General features: G+C 49.9%; 1 protein-coding gene across 6 annotated transcripts in view; it reads left to right on the top strand.

Annotated features, from left to right (window-relative positions):
- NCOA1 (nuclear receptor coactivator 1) overlaps nucleotides 1-22,863 on the top strand; it is a 185,957-nt gene that overhangs the window by 150,469 nt on the left and 12,625 nt on the right. For all 6 annotated transcript variants that reach the window (XM_031046640.2, XM_031046639.2, XM_031046644.2 and 3 more), the window contains 9 exons: nucleotides 1,148-1,325; nucleotides 3,116-3,295; nucleotides 4,235-4,330; nucleotides 5,134-5,274; nucleotides 5,775-5,922; nucleotides 6,624-7,968; nucleotides 13,475-13,658; nucleotides 17,478-17,663; nucleotides 20,223-20,349. In XM_031046640.2, the coding sequence (XP_030902500.2) occupies nucleotides 1,148-1,325; nucleotides 3,116-3,295; nucleotides 4,235-4,330; nucleotides 5,134-5,274; nucleotides 5,775-5,922; nucleotides 6,624-7,968; nucleotides 13,475-13,658; nucleotides 17,478-17,663; nucleotides 20,223-20,349 (2,585 nt within the window). The remainder of the gene's footprint in view (nucleotides 1-1,147; nucleotides 1,326-3,115; nucleotides 3,296-4,234; nucleotides 4,331-5,133; nucleotides 5,275-5,774; nucleotides 5,923-6,623; nucleotides 7,969-13,474; nucleotides 13,659-17,477; nucleotides 17,664-20,222; nucleotides 20,350-22,863) is intronic.

The following is a 22,863-nucleotide window of genomic DNA, read 5'->3' as shown; positions in this document are numbered from 1 at the left end:
GACACTGCATTGAATAAGGCCTGGATGCTCTCCATCAGAGAAACTTTTCTGGCATGGGCAAGTTGGAGGATGGGAGGAGGAGAAAGGGATGCAGCAGGTACCACTTTTGGGGTATCATGAGTTTCTCCTGTACCTGCATCACCCCCTACTCCAGGATAAGCTACTCATGATCTAGCAGCATGTGCTCACAGCCCAGAAAGCCAACCATGTCCTGAGCAGCATCGCCAACAGCATGACCAGCAGGTCAAGGGAGCAACTTAAGATATATGTATCTGAAACAATATAAAAAGGATGTGGAGTTGTGGAGTGAGTCCAGAGGAGGCCACGAAGATGCTCTGAGGGCTGGAGCACCTCTGCTATGGAGACAGACTGAGAGAGCTGGGCTTGTTCAGCCTGGAGAAGAGATTCTATGATTCTGTGGTTATATGATTCTGTGATATGGATAGATCTGCTTGCAGGATCACGGTCCATCAGAGCTTACTGTTGATGAGCAAACTAAATAGGAATTACACTCCAGGAAAACCACATCCTGCCTGGATGAAATATTTTAGGTAGTGTGTGCCTGGAAGAGTATAAATCAACAATCAGCCTTCTCAATAGCTTCTCACACAAGCACTGGGCTCTGCAGCTCACCAGAAAGCATTACCTCTCCTGTTCCCACAGCCATGAATTAAAAACCTTGATGGTGTCCTCATTAAAATCAGCAAAAGATCTCCCTGTGTTGTATGATTGGGTCTGGGTCATGCTTGTCCTCCTTCAGTTAATTGCAGGCCTGAATTTGCCACTTGCATCCTAAATACGTGAAAAAAACTGTTATTCTGCACAATGCAAAGGCTCTCTCAATTAAGCAAATCGGGCATGTGCTCAATTTCAGTGACTTGCCAAATTAGCCTTTCTGACTGCTCTAACCCTTGGAAGAGGTTTTTTTCTCCTCAGTTGGCACCATCCTTAGTGGTCCTGAGCAGAGGAGGTTACAGACCTGATTAAGTGTTTAAACAAGTGTGCTGTATTTGATCACTGCTGTAATATAGAGCAGGGATGAAGCCAAGGTGTGAGAGGCAGAAGAATGTTGCCCATGGTCAAGAAGTATCCTGACCTGCTCCAGGACCTTCTGCCCACACACTAACTGAGTTTATTCCCATTGCAGGCATTGGATGGCTTCTTCTTCGTTGTGAACCGTGAAGGGAGGATCGTCTTTGTCTCTGAGAATGTGACCAGCTACCTGGGTTATAACCAGGAAGAGCTGATGAACACCAGTGTCTACAGCATCCTGCACGTGGGAGATCACGCTGAGTTCGTCAAGAACTTGTTGCCAAAGTCTCTAGGTAAGAAAACCCTTGAGGTAGGTTTTTTTATTAGCTGGTGCTTGGAGGGCACTATCAAAAATGCTGTTGTGCTGGCCTTATAATGTTTTTTATATAAATCGTTTTTATATATTACTAATTTCTATACTGTTTACTGTTAGATTCAGAGGTATATTCAAGCCAGGTAATAATCGCTAAACCTTTGCCTAGTGAATGCATCCTAGCAGTGAGAATTTGCCACTTAATTTTAGAGTTTTAAATGTTAGATTAATTAGTATTGGATTTTTCAATAAATACCTGGTGGATGACAATATTCAAGTCATCTCCCCTCTGGCTTTCTATACTACAAAAACTTTTGCCTTCAACTTTGGCTTGTGTGTGGGACGAAGCAACTCAGCTGCCCAAAGTGAGGACCATTATAGAAGCTTTAGGGAAATGAGGAGGAAGATTCTGAGGTCTTGATGTGGGGCACCTGAGCTTGTTGGCTTATCCCAGTGCATTTAGGATGTCCTCCTAGCTGAAGGGTGGTTGTTCCCAGCTGGTTTCAGAGCCTGTCAGTATTTTGCCAAGCATATGGCATGGGGATCTGCTGCACCCTGGGGTGTGAGAAGAGGTCACAGTGCAAACATTGAACTCTCAGTGGTTCCCTACACCAGGAAATGAACAGTTGTGAGGGTGGGAGGAAGCGTCGTGTGGTGAAGGCACGGGGGGGTGTTGGAAGCAAGCAAAGCAGAAGGTTTTATTTGTTGACTGGAGGCGAGCATTCTCTTGGTGGCTGACATGGGTGAGAAATCACTTATCCCTCATCCACTCACACCTTTGAAGGGGTACAAAAGGAAAACGAGGCTTTTCCAAGTAGCTTGGGGTAATATGGTTGGGTATTTTTAATTCACGCTTGACTTCTGTCTGGGTAAATACAGCAATGTCTTAAACCACCTATATCTGTGGGCACTCATCACATTGAGCCTATTGAGGTTCAGGCATCCTTTCCCTGTGATTACCCATTTTAAGGCTGGGCATTTTGTCTTTTCTTGGATGTTACAAGCCCCTCAGCACTTCTTGTAGATCTGTTTGCATGGAAGCTTCATAATCTGCTGGTGGCAAAATCGCTTGGGCTGCACATGGATATCCATGAAGATGTTGTAGAGGGTTAGAAAAATCCAACTGGTGTCAACAGGTTTCTAAAAAAAGCCAGGTCATAGGAAAAAAAATCAAAGGGGAAGGTTTTTGCTGCTGCAGTACCAGAAGAACTTGCTGCCGAGTTACCCCAAAAATGAGAAGGAAGCAAAGGAAAACTTCATTTCTAGGGAGATTCTCAGCTGGACTTGCTGGAGAGGTCCCAGGATCATCACTTCAGAGGGATTTCAAGTAGAACAGCAAGAGGCAGCAGTCTTCCCAAGCTCTGGAAGTGACTCAGAGCCCCACTGCCTCTTTTTCCTGCCAGTAAGATGGAGATGGTAGCACTAACCAGAGATGTAAGGAGCAATGAATAAATGTCAGCTTGATGAGTCTCACAACAATGTGCTGATCTCCTTTGGGGTTGTAGGTGCTCTTAGAGCCCATCTGGGAGTGTGGGCCTGGGCATGGGGTCTTCAGCAGGTCTGAAGGAGCCCCCAGGAGATGGCAAGGAGGGCTGTGCCCCAGCTCTGCTCTTGGCTCACCCCTGCCCTGGGCAATGAACTGCTTTCTTTCCCCATGCCATCACTTTTCCTTCTATCCTGTTATCCAAGGGGTCCTTGGGAAGTCAAGGAGATGTGTGCACGATGCAGCTCCTAACAACCCCTTTTCTCTCTCCTTTCTTCATCCCTCAGTAAATGGAGTTCCTTGGCCTCAAGAAACAACCAGGCGCAGCAGCCATACCTTCAGCTGCAGGATGCTGGTCCGGCCACCCGACGACACAGGCGTGGAGAACCAGGAGGCTCGTCAGCGCTACGAGGTGATGCAGTGCTTCACTGTCTCCCAGCCCAAGTCCTTCAAGGAGGAAGGAGAAGGTAAGGGAGAGCATCCTTTGCTCCTGACCCTGTGGTCAGGATGGGGATGGCAGTGCAGGAGGAGGAGCATGATGGGGACAGTAGTGCAAACAGGAGGAGAGCCAGCCAGCATCCCACAGGGTTGCCTGGTGGGGCTGGTTATTCCTATCCCAGCGTGGTGGTGATACTAGCAGAGATGTCTGAAGTTCACTATTGGCTTCTCACTCCCCCTTCTCCTCCAAGTAGACGTCCTAAAGCCATTCTGGCTTCTCTGCTGCTCCAGAACCACCTCTGGGGCTTCTTGCAGTTGGTATTCCTTAAGGAAGGAACAGTATTTTATTACCCACAAAGCCAGTGGGCTGAAGGACCTTCTCAGCAAGTCACTTGGGTGCCTGACGCCTCACTTTGTGCCTTCACCACTGCTGGACCACAGTTTTGGGGTTGAATCGACTGCCTGCAGGCAGAATTCCCTGGGGACTCAGGACATACAGGGTTCCCTCAGCACTGTGGGGGCCATTGTTTTCCTGCAAGTGCCTTAACTCTCCTTTCAGTGTCCTGGCTATTCTTCTCCAGTGCATTAGCTGGATTAATCCATTGCGGTTTACACAGGAGATCATGACTGGAAGGAATAAATTATGGTATTTTATGACCAAATGCTTTGCCTGAAGCCGACAGTTGCTGGCTTTTAGTGCTGACTTTTATTGTACGATACTGCCAGATCCAAGAAGCCTTTACAATTAATTTCTCCAAGCACTGGGAGCCTCTTTTCCAGCAGATTTTGTAGAGTTTAAACAGAGCCTATTTGCTTTGAAGGGCCAGAGGATTGCTCAGGGTAAACACTTCCAGGGCAGGACACAGCAGTCGAGCCCAGCAGTGGTATTTTAATTAAAACCTTAAATTGCAGGTGATGTTTATAGTGTCTGATGTTCATGTTGTTGGTCCCTTCTCCCACTTTGGCAGATTTCCAGTCATGTCTGATATGCATCGCAAGACGATTACCTCGACCGGCAGCTGTCGCCCCTTCCGAATCCTTTGTGACCAAGCAGGACACCACAGGTAACATCCTGGTGATGCTGGAGAATCCTGGTTCTGGAGGAGCTGTTCACTGGGGATAAGAGGCCAGTGGCTCAGTGCAGGACCCCATAGCATGAGCACGGTCCTGTCCTTTCCAAATGGCAGTGCTGCCTGCTAGGACCGATGTGGTTGACACCTCAACTGGAGGCAGCACAACTGAGTTTACATCTCAACTGATACAATACATACAGCCCCTCTCTGCTCCCTTGAATTTCAGGGGATGTTAAGGTTGCTGATTGATGGGAATGAAACAGTCATCACCTTTTGGAGTTTTCTAACCATTCTGGTGACCTTCTTTCTGGTAATCATCACTGTGGACTTGCCTGCAGCCTTAAAACCCTTAATGAATGTTTTCTCTGCTCACTGCTCCCTGCCTGTGGCTGTAGCCAGCCAACAAAACTGCCTACTATTTCATGTTGAAGGAGAAAACAAGTAGTAGGTCCTGTTTAGTGACTCCGTAGGTGAGGGCAGGGTGGCTGGCAAGGTGTGCTGCCACTTGGGAACACATCAAATCTGGGGACCCGAGCCCCAGGGTGGCAAGAATCCTATTGCACCAAAGCACTTCTTGTTAGGTTTTATGTCCACTTCAGCTGACCAAGGTGTGCGTAGAGGTCAGTGCATGCTCGAGAGCAAACTTCTTGAATCTCCACTTCCTCTTGTTTTCCTGCCACTGCTGCCTGATGTCAAACAGAATGTGGCTTCATTTTCCACATTTATGGACCTGTTTGCACTGAGGGACTTCTCACGTGGTCCTTGGGTAACATGGCTTCTCTCTCTCTGCCCAGGTAAAATCATCTCCATTGACACCAGCTCCCTGAGGGCTGCTGGCAGGACAGGCTGGGAAGATTTGGTGCGGAAATGCATCTACGCTTTCTTCCAGCCACAGGGCAGGGAGCCATCGTACGCCAAACAGCTCTTTCAAGAAGGTAAGGAGCTTCTCTTCCCGGCTGGTATGTTCTGCCAAGCAGCAGGATCTGCAAGGAGAAGCTGGGGCACGATCCTCCTTGCTGGATAAGTGCTTTCTGGAAAAACAAATGCTGCAATAATAATTACAAAGTGCCACAGAGAGAGGGGAAAGGGCTGAATAGTGCTGGAGGAGCTCCACCAGCCAGGAGGTTCCCCCTCACCTTTCAGGAAATACAGAATTGAGATGAACAGGAGCTAAATATGATTTATTTTTTCCTTTGCCATCTTCAAACACCACCCCCAGTGTCTAAACAGGAGAAGTTGAAGCTCTTTCATGAGCATCTTTGCTGTGTCAGTGAGGATGCTCACAACAGGGGTGTGGGGAAAGCAGGAATGTAGGAGCAGGAGGTCACTCGGCCCCTGTAACCTTCCCAGCCTGCTGGACTTCACCAGCTTGTGTGTTATAGGCTGGTGGTTGAGTTTCTAAGGGGACTGATGTGTTTCTGGTTGCCTCCTTCAGTGATAACACGTGGCACAGCCTTCAGCCCCTCATACCGATTCACCCTGAGCGATGGGACAGTGCTTAGTGCCCACACCAAGTGTAAGCTCTGCTATCCCTCCAGCCCAGAGATGCAACCCTTCATCATGGGCATCCACGTCATTGACAGGTACGTTCCCAACATGCTGCTACTGAGCTCTGCTTGGGTGGACGATACAGGAATCCAAGTTCCTGTTCCACACAGTGGAAGAAGGATCCACTGGTGGTCTGTGGTCCTGGTTTGGAGATGTGATCCCCATGGGAAACCTGAGTCTGAAAACCAGGATGAAGGCAGCTCTGCTGCTCTTGTTTATTCTTGTTTTGCAAAGAGGTGGCCCCAGGAGTTCAGGTGGAGGTTTATAGACATGCTTGACATTTCTGCCTTGCCCTGGAGAACTTAAAATATCTGGGGAGGGAGAGGCCCTGACAAACTGGCAGGACAGGAGAGGTGAGGCTGTGGACCTGGGTGGTGCTGCAGAAACATGAGGGGGCTGGGGCAGAAGGAAGTGCTGTTGTAGCATGGTTATCCTCTAGCCATGTGGGAATGTAAGAGCCAGGGAAGGTGATGCCTTTGGGGTTTAGCCAGTGAGTGGCTGCAGTTCTGAGCAGCATCATGTTTCTGGAGAGATGTTAAAGCTGCTGCACTCTGTCCATGCTACTGAAATAGATCCAGAGGTGCTGGTGGGGTGGAAAAAGCTAAGACAACCAGAGCTCCTGTTTTCCAAGCTTCAGAGCTCTGCAGCATGGATGAATGGCAGGAGCTGCCTGAGTGACACTGAAGGCTTGGGCAAAGCCTCTTGTGACTTTTCCTCTCCCTTTTGTCTTCTGCAGGGATCATGGCATGCTCTCACCCCAGGAGAACACTAACTCGGCAATGTCTCTTCCCCGGGTCAGTCCCTCGCTGAACCCCAGCATCTCCCCAGGGCAAGGCATGGCCCTGCCGCCTCCCATCCCTCCCTCCAACGGCAGCATGTTGGCCACCAATGTGAACCAGCAGCAAGGCGCCGGCCTCCACAACAGCAACTCCAGCACCAGCCAAACCAGCTTTGGATGCTCACCTGGGAACCAGATAGGAGCCAACGTTGCCTTAAGCCAGGGACAAGCCGGTCCCCAGAACAGTAATCACACATTGAACCTCAATAGCTCCCCCATGAATAGTCCAGGGATTACCCCACCACAATTCATGTCTCCGAGGCATCGGGTCAGCCCAGGGCTGGTGCCCAGGCCCAGAGTGCCCAGCAATCCCTTCTCACCCACCATGCCCACCATGCACTCTCCCGTGGGCATGGCCAACAGTGGCAGTGGGGGCAGCTGTGGGACCGGTGGCAACAGAGCCTTTCCCAGTGCCCCCATAAACTCTATGCAGGGGCTGACCGAAGGTCCCAGCACACCGGTTGGCTACTCCACACCACCCCCCGTGCTGAGACAGCTAGGCTCCCAGAGCTCACCCGGCCGCCTTGCCATGCAATCTATGAAAGCAGAGTCAAAGGACAGCAAGGAGATTGCCTCCATCCTGAGTGAGATGATCCAGTCGGATGGTGCTTCAGGGGATGGCAAACCCCTGGACTCAGGCATGCTGCACACAGGTGACAGGCTCTCGGAGGGGGACAACAAGTGCTCCCAAGCCACCAGCCATAAGCTGGTCCAGCTCCTGGCCACCACGGCGGAGCAGCAGCTTCGACATGCTGATGCGGACACGAGCTGCAAGGATTCGTTAGTGTGCGCAGGCACTGGGGCCACCTTGGCCTCCAGCAACCCTCCCAGCAGCACCTGCCCTTCCTCACACAGCTCACTGACAGAGCGGCACAAGATTTTGCATAGACTCCTTCAGGAGGGCAGCCCTTCCGATCTTACCAGCCTGGCCATGGAGCACGAGAAGAAGGAGAACACCTCAAACCCCACCACCACCCCCACGGCTCATAATCAGCTGCCAGGCAATCAGGACATCAAACTGGAGCCAGACACGCTGAAGAAAAAAGATGTCAAGGATCACCAGCTCCTGCGCTATCTGCTGGACAAGGATGAGAAGGAGCTTGCTGCAGCCCCGGCACTGAGCCTGGATGATGTAAAGGTGAAGGTGGAGAAGACAGAGCAGATGGAGCCCTGTAACACGGCCCCGGTGCCACTCGCAAAACCTCCCGCTGCAGAGGAGGTCAAGCTGGAGACACAGGGCCAGGTGAGTTGACCCATCTGCATCTACATCTGGGCTGGTGGGATGCTCTTGACAAGTTGTGTTTTGCGAGCAGTTTCCCCCAGACCTGCTAGCATGCTCCCTCCACAGCAAGGCAGTGAGGCTGGAGAAGTGTGGGGAAATGTCCTGCAACCTTCTGTGCTGATGCCACCTACTCCAGCACCGGTGCTATCCCTTTTGTACAGATGTTTCATGTTTTGGCTGCACAGTTCTGCAAGGCAGTGGTGGGAAGGGAAGGAAAAAACTTCACTAAAGTGTATAAAAATGAGAAAGAAACACAGTTCATTGCTGCAGGTGGTGAGCTTGAGTGAGGAGAAGACCACATGCATGTTGCCGTGCGAAAAGGTTCTTAATTCTGAAGCTCTGGGCACATTCAGGCTTCGTGTCCCAGGGAATTTTCAAGCCATTGCCCTCTTGTTGCCTGAGATAAGCAATTATATGGGCCTTTTAGTTATCCTAAAAGTATTATTAAATTGAATAATCCAGTGACAAATCTCTGCAATAGAGATTCGGGTGCATAAATATTCATTACCCACAACTATGAATAGAAGAGATTTCTTATTTTTGAAAGCCAGGGGAGATGGTAACATGGATAAAGCTGCTTAATCCTTTTTAAGCAAAGAGAAGAGAGCAGCTGACATGAAGAGCAGGGCTGATCACCTGCTTACAGACTGCAGCAAATGAGGCTGCCGGCTTTTGGAGACCCGGGGCGAGGAACAGAGTGCTCAGAGTGCCTCAGACAACAAAAGCACAATAAGTTTCTTAATAAGGTTAAGGGCTTGGGCTGGCTTGAGAGTCACGGTCAGTTATCCTACAGGCAAGTGAAAATCACGCTCCTCATCTCTGTCTGTAACGTACTTTCCCGGTGTCATCTGCTTGCTCGGTAGTATGTCCTCCCTGGACATAGTAGTATTCTCCTGGAGAAAAGAAGGGTCCAGGGAGACCTTAGAGCAGCTTCCAGTGCCTAAAGGGGTGACAAGAAATCTGGAGAGGGGCTTTTGACAAGGGCCTGTAGGGACAGGACAAGGGGGAATGGCTTTAACCTGACAGAGGGGAGATTGAGATGAGATCTGAGGCAGAAGTTGTTCCCTGTGAGGGTGCTGAGGCCCTGGCACAGGGTGCCCAGAGAAGCTGTGGCTGCCCCATCCCTGGCAGTGTTCAAGGCCAGGTTGGATGGGGCTTGGAGCAACCAGGTGTCCCTGCCTGGGGCAGGGGGCTGGAATTGGATGAGCTTTAACGTCCCTTCCAACCCAAACCCTTCTGTGATTCTGTTATCTCCCATTTGAGATCCATCATAAAAATTGATGTGCCTTTATGTGAGGAAGACCCAAAGCATGAAAAGCATGATGTGCTTATTATGGGAGATGGCAGGGGGCCAGTGAAGCAGGTACCCACAGGTACTCACCAGTGAGTTGGGTCCCCACTGCAGTGCTCCTGCAGAAGGCACAGCATCCTCCTGGGAAATGCATCAGCTCTTGGACAGAGCCACCCCAACTTGCATTCACAGAGCTGGGAGCACATCAAGGAACACGGTTATAGCTGAAATCAGGCAAAATGCTGGGACATGGGAAGAGCTTCCTTGTCTGGTCTCCCAGATATCCATGTGCGTGATTCAGTTGCAGGCAGGCTCTTTGCTGACCACCAGTGATGGTTCCAGGTAGTCCATCCCTTGGAGAGGGCAGAAAGCCCTATCAATTAATTGAGCTTGTGCTAGCTAATCGTGCTCAGCTCTTGAACAAGCACACACAGCTTGGCTGACTCGAGCCTGGATGTGTTTATAAGCCCCTCTCCTGCACTGTTAGAAGCAGCCAAACATTTTTAGGCTCCTTTGTGTCTTTTCAGTTCCAAGTTTCCCTCCCCAGGCAGCTGGAGAGCATCAGGATTACATGTTGGACCGTACCAAATGCTTCCAAAGAGTTAATGAAAGAGGCTGGAGAGGAGTCTTAAAATGCATTTTCTGAGGAGTGAACAACTCTTCACTGCTCAGAAGCTAAGGACAGGCTTCCATTTCCACGTGTTTTCTGTTACAGGCTGCTTTGGTGCAGTGTGGGGAGGAGGAGCTGCCGTTCCAAATAAAATCTAGCAGTTGCTAGATTTTTGTTTTCATGTGTGATTATTTGAAGAATCAAAATGTCAATGAGGAGCAAAATAATTGTGGGGCAGGCTCTGCAGCTTTCCTTCAGTGTCAAAGGGATTATTTCCTTTCCAGATTTATGCTATGGAGATACCCCTGGGCTTGCTCAAAACCCCTGATTGTAGGGTGACAAAAAAAGATATTCGGGTAGGGTTTGGAAAAGAGCTAATAGGAATTAAAAGTGTTAAAAAAAATGGAAGGAAAAGAATAAAGAAGGTTTTGGGAGGGCTTCTCATCCTTGTGCTTCAAGACATGAGCTGAACTTCAGCTCTGGGAAAAGGAAACTTCTCCTTGTTCAGATTGTCTTATATCTGCCTTTGAGCATGATGCTGAGGAGCTTGGGCCTGGTAGTGCTCCATCACGAGTGGACAGTGGAGTCCAGAGAGAAGCTGTGGCTGCCCCATCCCTGGCAGTGTTCAAGGCCAGGTTGGATGGGGCTTGGAGCAACCTGGTCTAGTGGAAGGTGTCCCAGGTTTGCCGGGTGGGTACCACCTGGATGCATCTCTGTTCTCCTCACCAAGCTGATTTCCTGCATGGGCATCCTAGGAGCCAGCTGGGTGAAGGGTGAAGGGCAGAAGTGAGATGCTTTCCCTTGGTTTGCCTTTTGGACGGCTCTGGTTTGGAACCTTGTTTCTGCTTGGAGGTAGGGTTTTGGGGAAGAAGAAGCTGTTCAGAAATATTCATCCACCTTGAGCCTCCCTCCCTCACACTAAGGTTTTTCTTGTCCATCTAGTGACAGAAGTAGATCGTGGAGATCCAAGTCTTCTCTGAGCAATTCTGAATGGCCTGAGCTGCCTCAGCACTGTGTGTTTTCTAGATGTGGAGGAGAAATAGAATATCCATTAAAGTGGGCACAGATTCCAAGTGCAAGTTCAGGTGCTCCAGAAAACAACTAAAGAGCACTCTGTTCCCACCACATGTCCTTCATTCCCAGCTCTCCATCCTCCACCCTCTTCATGATACCCAGTGAGCAATGCAAGAACATCACTGCTTCTGTTTTATCTCCACTTAGCATCTGTTTTGGATGCCCACAGCTGCCTCTGTGCCTTTATTCTCCCCCTGCTTCCACAACTACCTCCCTGCAGGAGGAGGTGGAGTTGAGATGTATTTCTGCTGTGTTGTGGATGTCTCTGACTTGTTTCAGTTCTCTTTGTTTTGCAGACTTGAGCTTTAAAGAAATCTTGCTTGGTCAAGAAATTACATTACTTGGAAGAGCTGAGACATGCAAACTTCCACTGCAGGACTTGAATTTGCTGCGTTTAATTCTCTCTGTGAGACTGGGTTTAGGAGGGTATTCTGCTTGTCAGGGCTCTGGGGATAGGTTTTGATAGAAAGGATATGGGGGGAAAAGAAAAAGACTGGTTAGTTCATTGTAAGTTGTAATATTGACGTCTGCTGCTCACACTACACTTTTCATCATCAGTGTCATCTAAACATCATTTAATTCACAAAATGCTACTGTAAAGGGAAAACAAGCCTGTGCCCTGTCATGTATATTAGAAATACCAATTAATCTACCCAGGTGCTACCATGAGGCTGTAGGAGAGGGGAGAAAAGAGCAGTGAAGCTCAAAAAGGAAATCTCTGCCGTGGTGGGAAGCATGAGCAGGGTCTTTCAGATCTTGGGTGCTGGTCTGGGCTTATGGTTTCAATGGAGCCACCATTATTAGAGGGCCCGTCCCAGGGTGGAGACACCAGATCTGAAATATTCAGACACCAGATCTGAAATGTTAAATATTTCCAGCTAGGATTTAGGCAAAAACTTCCCTTGATTTCTTCTGGCAAGGGGCAAATCCGTTGCCTTGGTGAGAGATCTTTAATGTTGCTCTGTCAGCCAGGGACGTGTATAGGTATCCCTGGGATGCTCAAAGCCAGTGGCCTCTCAGCTGTTTATCCCAGGAAGAGGCTGGTGCCTGCAGCCTCGTGTCTTGGCTCATGTCAGAGCCACTTGTTGAGCCAGCATCCCAATTCCTGCCAGATTTCTCCATCCTCTCCAGACCAGAGCATCGTCAATGGTCAAGGGAGGTGATTCTCCCCTTCTGCTCTGCTCTCTTGAGAACTCTCCCTGCAGCTCTGGGGGCCCAAAATAAGAAGGATGTGGAGCTGTTGGAGAAAGTCCAGAGAAGGTCACGAAGATGCTCCAAGGGCTGCAGCAACTCTGCTGTGGAGACAGATTGAGAGAGCTGGGCTTGTTCAGCCTGGAGAAGAGAAGGCTCCAGGGAGACCTTAGAGCAGCTTCTAGCACCTAATGGGGCTGACAAGAAATCTGGAGAGGGGCTTTTGACAAGGGCCTGTAGGGACAGGACAAGGGGGAATGGCTTTAACCTGACAGAGGGGAGATTGAGATGAGCTCTTAGGCAGAAGTTGTTCCCTGTGAGGGTGCTGAGGCCCTGGCACAGGGTGCCCAGAGAAGCTGTGGCTGCCCCATCCCTGGCAGTGTTCACGGCCAGGTTGGATGGGGCTTGGTGCAACCTGGTCTGGTGGAAGGGGGTTGGAACTGGATGGGCTTTAAGGTCCTTTCCAACCAAAACCATTCTGTGATTCTGTCAAATGCAAAGATTTTCCGTAGTACTATCAAGTTTTCTATTAATGACCCTGTGCTAATGGCCAGGGTTTCCATAGTGCCAAGGGGTAGCTCTTCTGGAAGCAGTGTGCATCCTTGGATTTTGAAGCATTTAGGTTCCCTTGAGATATTTTTCTTTTTAGCCGAAACTCATTTATCTCAACCTCTTTAATCCCAACCTGCTGCTTTACAGCACCACTATTATAGCCACTGGTGCAAATTTCTTGCACAGTAACTTTCCCATTTATTTCAGTCCCCGAGCTAAACTTTTCCACTCTTAGGCATGAAGAAGGCTGGAAAAGCTGAATGATATTTTACTACCCCATTGAGGGTAATTACGTGCCCAAGGCCAGTGTCAGTTTTGGACACTTGTTCCAAAAAAGTCCCTTCTGTTTCTTAAAAAAGACCATTTTTAATTATTATAATTTCAGCCTAAGCATATGTATATTAACAAAGCAAATTATCTCCTGTTTTAAATAGCTGGAGGTTAAATATACCCTTAATAATTATGCTAATTGCAGTGTGCGAGCATCTCAAAGCTGCTGCCAAGGACCAGGCTCTGTGGTGAGGACCTGTGTGTGGGTTGGGAACAGTCCTTGTCCCCCCTGGCTCTGCCAGGCAGAGGGATGTGGGGCTGGTTCTCTATGCATTCAAGATGCTTGGCATTTTAGCAAGCAAAGGGATGGTGGAAGCAGCACATGGGGAGCTACGTGCATGTGAAAGCAGCACTCGGTCTCACTGATGCTGTATTTGGGCTGAATCACCCACCTCTGATGGTTTTCTTTCCTTCCCCAGTTTGCTGCTGAGCTGGAGCAGCTGGACCAGCTCCTGCCCTCGCTGGAGAAGGCGGCTCAGCTGCCTGGCTTGTGTGGACCAGAGAGGAACGAGAGCAGCGTGGCCGGCGTTGCTGTCAAACCGGAGATGCTGGCAGCTCCCCTGCAGCCCAGCACTGCTGCCAGAGCCCCCACAGGACTCAACCGTATGTGTCCACCCAAAACTGGGTCCCTTACAGGGGCTGGGAGGGGAGGGTCTTCCCCATGACCAGCTCAGCTGCAGGTGGAGAGGGTATCACCAACCTTGATGCTGCCGTGGGGATGCTCTGGGGGACCTGGTACAAGACCAGTGATGGTGAACCCCTTGGTACACCTGCAAATAGCCACGATGTAAGAGGAGAGGGACATGGTCCTTCCAAGACATGTATACTTGATCACAAGGGAGCAGGCAGGCTGAGGCTGTGGTGTCAGGAGTTACTGGAGAGGGTCCAGTGGAGGGCCACAAGGATGATCAGGGGTCTGGAGAATCTCTGTTATGAGGAGAGATTGCAGGAGCTGGGCCTGATTAGTCTAGAGAAGAGAAGACAGAGGGGTTCTCATTAATGCATTTAAATACCTCAAAGGTCCCTTCCAACACTAACGATTCTGTGATTCTGTGTTTGGGGTTTCAAAGCATCGCTGGCACTTCAGACAGGATTTTGAGACTTAATATACCCAGGTACAGCATCAGGACCTTTTTCTAGGCACCCAAAAAAAAGAAGACCTGATTTTTCTCCAATGTGAACAGTTTAAAACAATAAAGACAATAAGTAGGATTTCTTTCCTGAAGGAGCCCACAGGCAAGTAATAAATTCAGGGTGTTTTATAGCAAAAGCATACGTGGACACCGTGTCTGGAGGCTGAAGGTGGGGCTCTTTGGGGTGGGCTTCCCCAGGGTGGGCAATAACAAAGGCACAGCTATTCCCAGCAAACCACCCCCATCTGCCATGGGGAAAGCAAGCTTTTACTGGTTACAGCATTAATTTGCACAAATAAGTGCACCCAGCAGCTCCTGCCATGGTGGAGTGCTCAATCAGAGCCCACGCTGCTCGCTTGCTGTGATGGACATTGCCATGCCAGCTCCAAGCCCAGCGGTGCAAGGGATGCTCCGCTGTCCCCTTTGGTACTGCAGCATCCCCAGGGCAGTGTGCCAGAGTGTGTCCTGGCCCCATGGGGCTTTTTCCATCCTGCACTTGACTTTCCATGGAGATAATTATCTGTCACATCCTCCATATAGCTCTCTACAGTACCTGAAAGGAGGTTGTAGTGGGGTGAGGATCAGTCTCTTCTCCCAAGTAACAAGTGACAGAACAAGAGGTAACGGCCTCAAGCTGTACCAGGGAAGGTTTAGACTGGATATTAGGAAAAACTTCTTCACAGAAAGGGTGCTCAGGCGTTGGAACAGGCTGCCCAGGGAGGCGATGGAGTCACCGTCCCTGGAAGTGTTCACAAAACGTGTAGGTGAGGCCCCCAGTGACATGCTTTAGTGGTTGTCTTGGCAGGGTTGGGGTAAAGGTTGGTCTTGATGATCTTAAAGGTCTTTTCCAAACTGTTGCTTCTGTGATTCCATGATATCACACTGAGTCTTGAATCCTGAAGTGCAGCTTCTAGAGCAGAGGGAAGGAAGAAGGGTGAGCAGCGGGGCCTGGTATAAACCAGTTAGCTGCTGGTCCACATCCTACTGAGGGCGGGATAATTGCCCTGTTACTTATTCAGCAAATGGAGATGAGGAGGTTTTGGGTTCCAGCCCAGTACAAAGCCCGCAAGGCAGCTCTGGCAGGCAGGGCTGGGATATTTTCGGAGGACTCGGGTTGCAGAAGCAGAGCCTTTAAAAGGGTAGGAGCATCACAGCAGAAGCGGAACCAATGTGGTGGTGTGAGCATGGTCCAAACACTGCTGAAGTGGGCTGGAGCCACCCTGGGAGGCTGAGTTGGTAGTGGGGTATCGGGGGGACCGTCCAGGGGCAGCTCAGCATTGCACCACAATGCATTGACTTGCAGGTCTCTAACCCCCAGAGAAACCACTCTGTGAGCAACAGGCAGGCTCTGGATCAAAGTGCTATAGGCTGAAACATCACCCTGCCTGCCATATATCATAGAGAAAGAGTTTGGGGTCTCATAAATCAGACTATCAGCTACCAGCAGATGTACAAGGTAGGGCATGAGAGATGGATGCTGGAAGGGCGATGAGTGACAGCTGTGTTAAGCCCAGAGGCATCAGGGAGCCATGCTGTGCCTCCCCTCCATCAGGGGAAGGGAGAAGGAGCTGTCAGCACTGTAGGTGTAGCTGTGTACTGATTCACCTCTGAGCTGAATTCACCATTAAGCTTATTGCTCAAGCCTAATAGTTCCTTGCAAAGGACCCTCTTGTCCCAGGGCTGAGACAGTTGGTAGCTTCAGCAGCAGGGACACTCATAATGCTCTGACATAAATAAGAGTGGTGGTTATTGCCTTTGGAGGGAAGGGAATCCTGCATCCAAGTTAGAGTGGGGAGGAGGGTGAGCATGTTTGTGGCAGGGGCTGCAGTTGCGAGAGCTTGAAATGCCAGCTGCTGCCCTCCTGGGTTACAGTGTCCAAAATAGCAGTTACCACCCAGGAGATCCACCACAAGCCTCGCTGAAGGCACTGCCATTGAGTTTAACTTGTGTGAGAAAGCTATGGGGCACCCCTAAGCAGATCCCCAAGGATTTAGAGGTGCTGTTTACTGGGAGAGGGGTTGCCAACAGCCATGGTTCACAGCCACCCACTTACAAGGCTGCCTTTTGCATTCATTTTTCAGTTCCGTGTAAGCGTTTGAGATGTACTCCCTGATGGCAAACAGCAGCTGAACTTGCAAAAACTTATCTAAATAAAGATTAGGATAATGCAAGGTCTAACAACATCATTTTAGTTGATTTAAAGCCAGCAGGTGATAGATGAGTGCTGCACAGGCAGGAAACCAGCATGGGGAGCAGCACTGCTGGGGCTCCCCTCCAGCTGCCAGGCATAAGGGGGGGGCATGGTTCATGCACTGGGTCACCCCCGGAGGGAGCAGAGCCTGGTTGATGTGGCTATATTGAGCAAGAGAGCTGTGCTTCAGTGTCTCTAGTTCACTGATACCCTCCATTCAGCAGTGTTCAGACTCTGTCAATATATATTGGACAGATGCAACCCCCAGCCCCCTGCCCTTCTTATACCCAGATGATTATTGTTAACTTCATGCCCAGCTGATTATTTCAAGCTCCAACTACTCTTTTTTGGGTGCCAGCCCAGCTCCTGGGTCCCCTTGCCTACAGTGTGGCATAGCCTGCAGGGACTCTGGTGCTGCCTGGGGCTGTTGTCACCTGTGGTGGTTCCCCCAGGGTGGCTGCGTGTGACCAAGCCACACATGGGACTGAGTATTCAGCTTTAGGTGAGGTGACATCCCACCACAACATCCTTCTTCCAAGCTTACCAATGCCAGTGCTCTCCCTGACGGGGCTGGGATTGATTGAAAGGACAGAGCACCTCACCTATGAGGAAAGGCTGAGAGAGTTGTTCAGCCTGGAGAAGACTCTGGGGAGACATTATTGCAGCCTTTCAGTTCTTAAAAGAGGCCTATAAGAAAGACAGGGAGAGACTTTTTGGCAGGTCCTGTTCCGACAGGATGAGGGTGATGGTTTTAAATTAAAAGAGAGGAGATTCAGGTTGGGTAAGAGGGAAAATATTTTTACAATGAGTGTGGTAAAACACTGGCACAGGTTACCCAGAGAGGTGGTGAATGCGCCATCCCTGGTGACATTCAAGGCCAGGCTGGATGTGGTTCTGGGCAACCTGATCTAGATGAAGATGTCCCTGCTCATTGCAGGGGTGTTGGACAGGATGACCTTTGAAGGTCCCTTCCAACCCAAACTAACCTATGGTTCTATGACTTTGCCGAGCACCTGTGATACTGCAAGGAGCCTTGGGAAGAGATGTGACTTGAGCTGGTTTTAATTTGTTTATTTTTATGATTTAATGACTCTCCAGCGATGAACAGCGGGCAGAGCGTGCAGCCTGGTCGGACACCGTTTGAGTTCTGCGACCCCATGGAGCCAGGGCAGATGAGGCCAGTTCCCTGTCCTGCAAGCAACGGCACCAGCCCGCACACCCGTGGGCCAGCCCAGCAAGGCAGGGGCACTGTGACTGCACCAAACCCCTTCCCAGCCGACACAGGTATGGACAGGCGCAGGCACCCACTCCTCTCCACTTTCTTCAGATCACACTAAGGTTTTCCAGGGAGTCCCATGGGAGAAAAGGCATTAAAGGTTGAAGCTTGAACATCACCATTCACCAGCAGCTCTTCCCAAGCAGCAAGTTTCTAAGCTGTGCTTATTCTTTCCTCTGTGTTCATACTGTTAGAGTCTCAGACAAAAGAAAGACCTGTTTGTCCATCCCAGTTCCTGGGGAGGCAGGAGGAGGAAGCTGCATCCACTTGCCCGAATGGGTGATGGTGGCTTAGGTTCCCCAGGCTCTGGTGGCTGTTGGATTTCCATTGGACCCAGTGCACAGCGGTCAGGAGAAGAGGTGCAGTAGCAGCAGTCTCATCTCACCCTGCTGAAATGGCCAATGGCGAAGCACCGCAGACATCTGTGAGCCAGCCTGGGCCCCAGAGGGTTGTGGATGCTGCTTCTCTGCCCTCCTCTGTTTCCCTTGATGCGTCCCTTGATGTGTCAAGCAATGCTGAACATGTGGAAGAGAGACCTTCCTTGTCAGCATTGTCACAATGACTTGACTGCATGTACAGAAAAGAACACAGGTCTCATCTTCTCATGGCAGTACTGTGGAACTAGAAAAGTTGCTGCAGTCATCACAGAAGGGTTTGGGTTGGAAGGGACCTTAAAGCTCAACCAGTTCCAACCCCCTGCCACAGGCAGGGACACCTTCCACTAGACCAGGTTGCTCCAAGCCCTGTCCAACCTGGCCTTGAACACTGCCAGGGATGGGGCATCCACAGCTTCTCTGGGCACCCTGTGCCAGGGCCTCAGCACCCTCACAGGGAAGAACTTCTACCTCAGATCTCATCTCAATCTCCCCTCTATTAGGTTAAAGCCATTCCCCTTTGTCCTGTCCCTTCAGGCCCTTGTCAAAAGTCCCTCTCCAGCTTTCTCATTGGCCCCTTCAGGCACTGGAAGCTGCTCTAAGGTCTCCCCTTAAGGAGCCTTCTCTTCTCCAGGCTGAACAAGCCCAGCTTTCTCAGCCCATCTCCACAGTAAATGATTTGCCCTTAATGAAGCCATATCGGCTGTAACCATTTGCCTCCTTATTGTCTGTGTGCCTTAGCATAGTTTCTGGGAGCATCTGCTCCATGATCATGCTGGGCACCAAGGTGAGACTGACCAGCCTGTAGCTCCCCAGGTTTTCCTTTCTTTCCTTTTTACAAATGGGGATTATATTTCCCCTTTTCCTGTCAGTGGGAGCTTCACCAGGCTGCCACGACTTCTCAAACTGGATGGACAGTGGCTTGGCCACTTCATCCGCCAGTTCCCTCAGGACCCCAGCTGCATCTGATCTATTCCCATGCATTTGTGCATAAAATCAATAGGCCAGAAATCAATGAGTACCATCCCTGGGCGAGTTGAGGCAGGACTGGGGACAGGCGGCACTGCAGCTGTGCCGTGAGCCCCCTGGGCCTGGCTGCCACGGGTGCTGCTGGGCTCTGCCTGTTGCCAAGCAACCTTAAGGCTTTTTTAAAGAAATTTCGGGAAATAGAGGAATACTTGGCAGGAGCTGCTCTGCCGATGCCTGCGCTGGGATCTGAGCATCCCTGAGCTGGACTTCCCCCCTCTGCCTCCCCTTAGGGCTCTTGTTTTCACTTTCTTGAAACAACCCCCATGGCCTGGGTGGCTCATAAAGCTCCTTGTGACAACAGCGAGGACATCAGGCACTGGGTAACCACAGACATTTTCAATCAAATAATGTGTTTTATTGGGAAAAGAATCAGCACAGCTGAGCTTGGTTAAAAGAAAAGAGATTTTCATCTTTAGCAACCACCTCCAGCAGCATTTCTCCTGGAAACTCAGGGCTTTTGGCATAAGGGTTGCACTGATAGCACATCTCAATGTGACAGAGATGCCATCCCAGCCAGAAATGTGCTTACCCCTGCGGCTTCCATCTCCCTGGACCTCCATGGGCTGGTCCAGCTGAGATGCTGTTTGATCTTCAGTCTCAGTTCTTATTTCTAATGGGATGACGTAAAGCCTCCAGCCTTATAAATCTCTCTGTCCTGGGCTTGGGCTCCAAGTTCTGCTGCAACTTAACTGAATTGTGTTGGCTTCTTTCCCTGTGCAAAGTAACTTTCTTCCAAGAGGCAAGAGATGCTCATGGGTGTGGGCTATTTTTTAAACTAAAATCATCAGTAGTAACAATTTGCCTTCAATAAGAAACCCTCTAACTTGACTAAATTTTGAAACTCTCACTAGAAATGTGCTGAAAAGGGAAACTTTTTACTATCATTGTGCCATATGGATTACACAGGGTCATGTGTATCTGCTGTGTGTATAGGATTGGCCTAGATTTTCACCCAGAATTTCATGCTTATAATTAATGGTTAGGAAACCACACCTGATATCTGTAATTTAGGGTTGAAAAGAGCTATAACTGGTGAATCATGGCATCCCTTTAGGGATGTTTTAAGACACCATCAGCATCCTGAGCTTGCCAGGTCCCCACAGCAGCACCCAAGTCCTGACCACAAGCTAACCGTTCCTCATTGCATCCTTCTTTTCTCCCCAGGAATGCCTGAGCTGGAGATGGGAGTGCCGGATCACCAGTTTGGACAACCAGGAATGGGGGAGCAGATGCCCTGGACGGATAACAGTATGGCAACCATGAATCGAGCCACGTTGAATAAACCTGAAGAGTAAGTGCCTCAGGGCTGGTGGCTTCCCCCAGGGATGCTCCATCCCTGGCAGTGTTCAAGACCAGCTAGGATGGGGCTTTGAGCAACCTGCTCTAGTGGAAGGTGTCCCTGTATGTGCCAGGGGTTGGAACTGGATGAGCTTTAAGGTCCCTTCCAACCCAAACCATTCTATGACGATTCTAAGCTGCAGATCCCCATGATCCCTTGCCAGTGCCAATATTTGGGTTGGTTTTCTCCAGCATCCCTTCCCACCATGGGCAGTGGGATGTGGAGAGCCCCAGGACAGTTTTACGTTTCCATGCAATTGCAGCTCTTTGCAGTCCCCATGTGCTTGGCTTCAGCTAAAATTATTACAGCTCTAATCCAAAGTCAAATAACCCCCTCCTGTCCTCTAACCACCTTTTTTTTGGGTCCATGTCCAATGGAGCAGCCAAGGGGTCATCACCTGCCCAAAGTACAATGTCACTCTGTCACCGAATTCCGGTATCAACTCTTTGGTTATAAACAGGTTGGAGGAGACCATAGGTCAGATATTTTGGGATGAGAGGTCAGAAGCAGGCCAGGCTGTGCTGATGGAGTGCAGCAGTCCCAGCCCTGCTGGGCAAGGGGACTCCAGAGTTCTCTCTGAAGCTGCGGCACTGGCAGCAGTGCTCATGGAGATGGATTTGATAGAGACAGAGGTTGACTCCTCCCCCTGGCCTGGTGAGGGCTTCAGGTACCTAACTCTAACCTGTTTTAAGAACCAGCACTGATGAGCTCCGCATGGATCCTCTTGCCAAAGCCAGCCCTGCTTTTTGGAGAGGCAGAATTTCCTCTACTAATTAAAGTCTCTAGCAGATGAGCACAATCTCTGTTTTCCAGTCATGAAGAAGTACATTTAAGAGCTGTATTTGAGCAAGACAGTAGCCAAACATCTTTTTTCCCAGGGCTAAATTTGGATTAACTTCTCAAAGCTCTTCACTCAGCCCAATAAGAGAGTTGCAGAGTGGTTTCCACTGCTGCAAACAGATCTTGGACTTCTGCTGGAAAGACTTAGCCTCTTGTTGCTTGAAAAAGCTGTGAGATAAAACAAATCCTGGTTTATGTGAGCATTTACATCAGCCCAAGCCCTTGCTGCAAGGGAGTAACTTTCCTTTTAAGTCTCGATGGTGTCATTATTTGATCTGTGAGGCACACCTGGCAAAGGGCAGAGCTGCCAGAAACATCAATCTGTGTTTTAAGCTATGAATGTTCCATAAAATGCTGCTTATGGGGTAAAAATGACCTTACCTTACTCAGCAGCCTTGTGCTCCGTGCACTGAGTGGGTCTGGCTGCATGTAGACACTTTTGTCTTCCCAAGCCGGTGCAGCTGGATGGGAGCTGTATTTTCTTCTGGCTCACCCTTTGCAGCAGGATTATTGAGCGAGGACCCAGGTTGGTGTGGAAGGCCTGGGACCTGCATGAGTATCAAGGAGGGAAGCGTTTGGCAGCAGCATCCTGTGAGTCCTCAGGTGGGAAAAACACCTCAGGTGGTTTTCAGGGCAGAGCCCTGTGCTGAAGACAAGGTCGGAACAACGGAGCGGCTGCATTTGCCCTAGGCCTGGTGAGATGTAGAAGGAACAAGTCTCACAGAGTCGCTGCCTCGGAGAGCAGTGGTTTCAGCCACACTTCAAAATTGCAGCCTGGTTAGGGTTTTACAAGGTACTATTTTCTCATCATTGAAGGGGGAGAAAGCAAGGAAAACCATGCTGTGTGGTTTTCCCACCCATGGCTCCATCAGCTCCCTACAGCAAAGTTGGTCTCTCCACACAGTGGAGCCTCCAGCAGAGCCAGGGCCACGAGATGACAGCAAGATGAGAGGTCAAGCTCCTCCTGGTGAGCCTCTGTTCCTCCTGAATTAGCGTTTCCAGGCAATGGTGGTTCCTACCAGAGGTGGTGGGCAAAGGCAACACTGGAAAAACTGGTTCCCAGCTCAGCTCCTTCAGTATCTTCAGTAGCTGTAGGTCTGATGGAGCATCATGGGTGAAACTTGCCTTGGCAGCACCTTGGTGGGCTCTAAACACTTCCACTAACAGCATGGTGATCAGCTACAAAATCCCACTTTTACTGTAGCCAAGAGAAGAGGTTCTGCTAGCAAAAGCCTCTGGACGTTGGTCCTTAAGACCTGCAAATGTGCTCCAGCTCGGAAGGACACACTCATCCTGGGACATGTCAATGATCTCACCAGCTGCCCATCCACATGGTGGAGACCACAGTTGGAGCAATCAGACAGAGCCTTTGTTCTGCAGATATTACAGGACCAAGAAATATGTTTAGCTAATATCAAACCAGCAGAGCTTTTGCTTTGGGGGTTGTAAAGGTTTCCCAGCTGGGAGCTTTATATTAGCTGGAGGTGGGCTAAGGTCCTGGCCTTGTTTAAGGAGCCAGTGGTACCCGGATTTCTCGATATGGTGTGTCCTGGGTAATGGGAGCTTCCTTTTCAAATTCTCCTGTTTCCCAAATCCTCACATGCCTTTGCCTCTTGACCAAGTGGG

The sequence above is a fragment of the Melopsittacus undulatus genome, chromosome 3, assembly GCF_012275295.1.
Source record: "Melopsittacus undulatus isolate bMelUnd1 chromosome 3, bMelUnd1.mat.Z, whole genome shotgun sequence".
Taxonomy (NCBI): Eukaryota; Metazoa; Chordata; class Aves; order Psittaciformes; family Psittaculidae; genus Melopsittacus; species Melopsittacus undulatus.
This window is presented reverse-complemented; position numbering and strand designations above follow the sequence as displayed.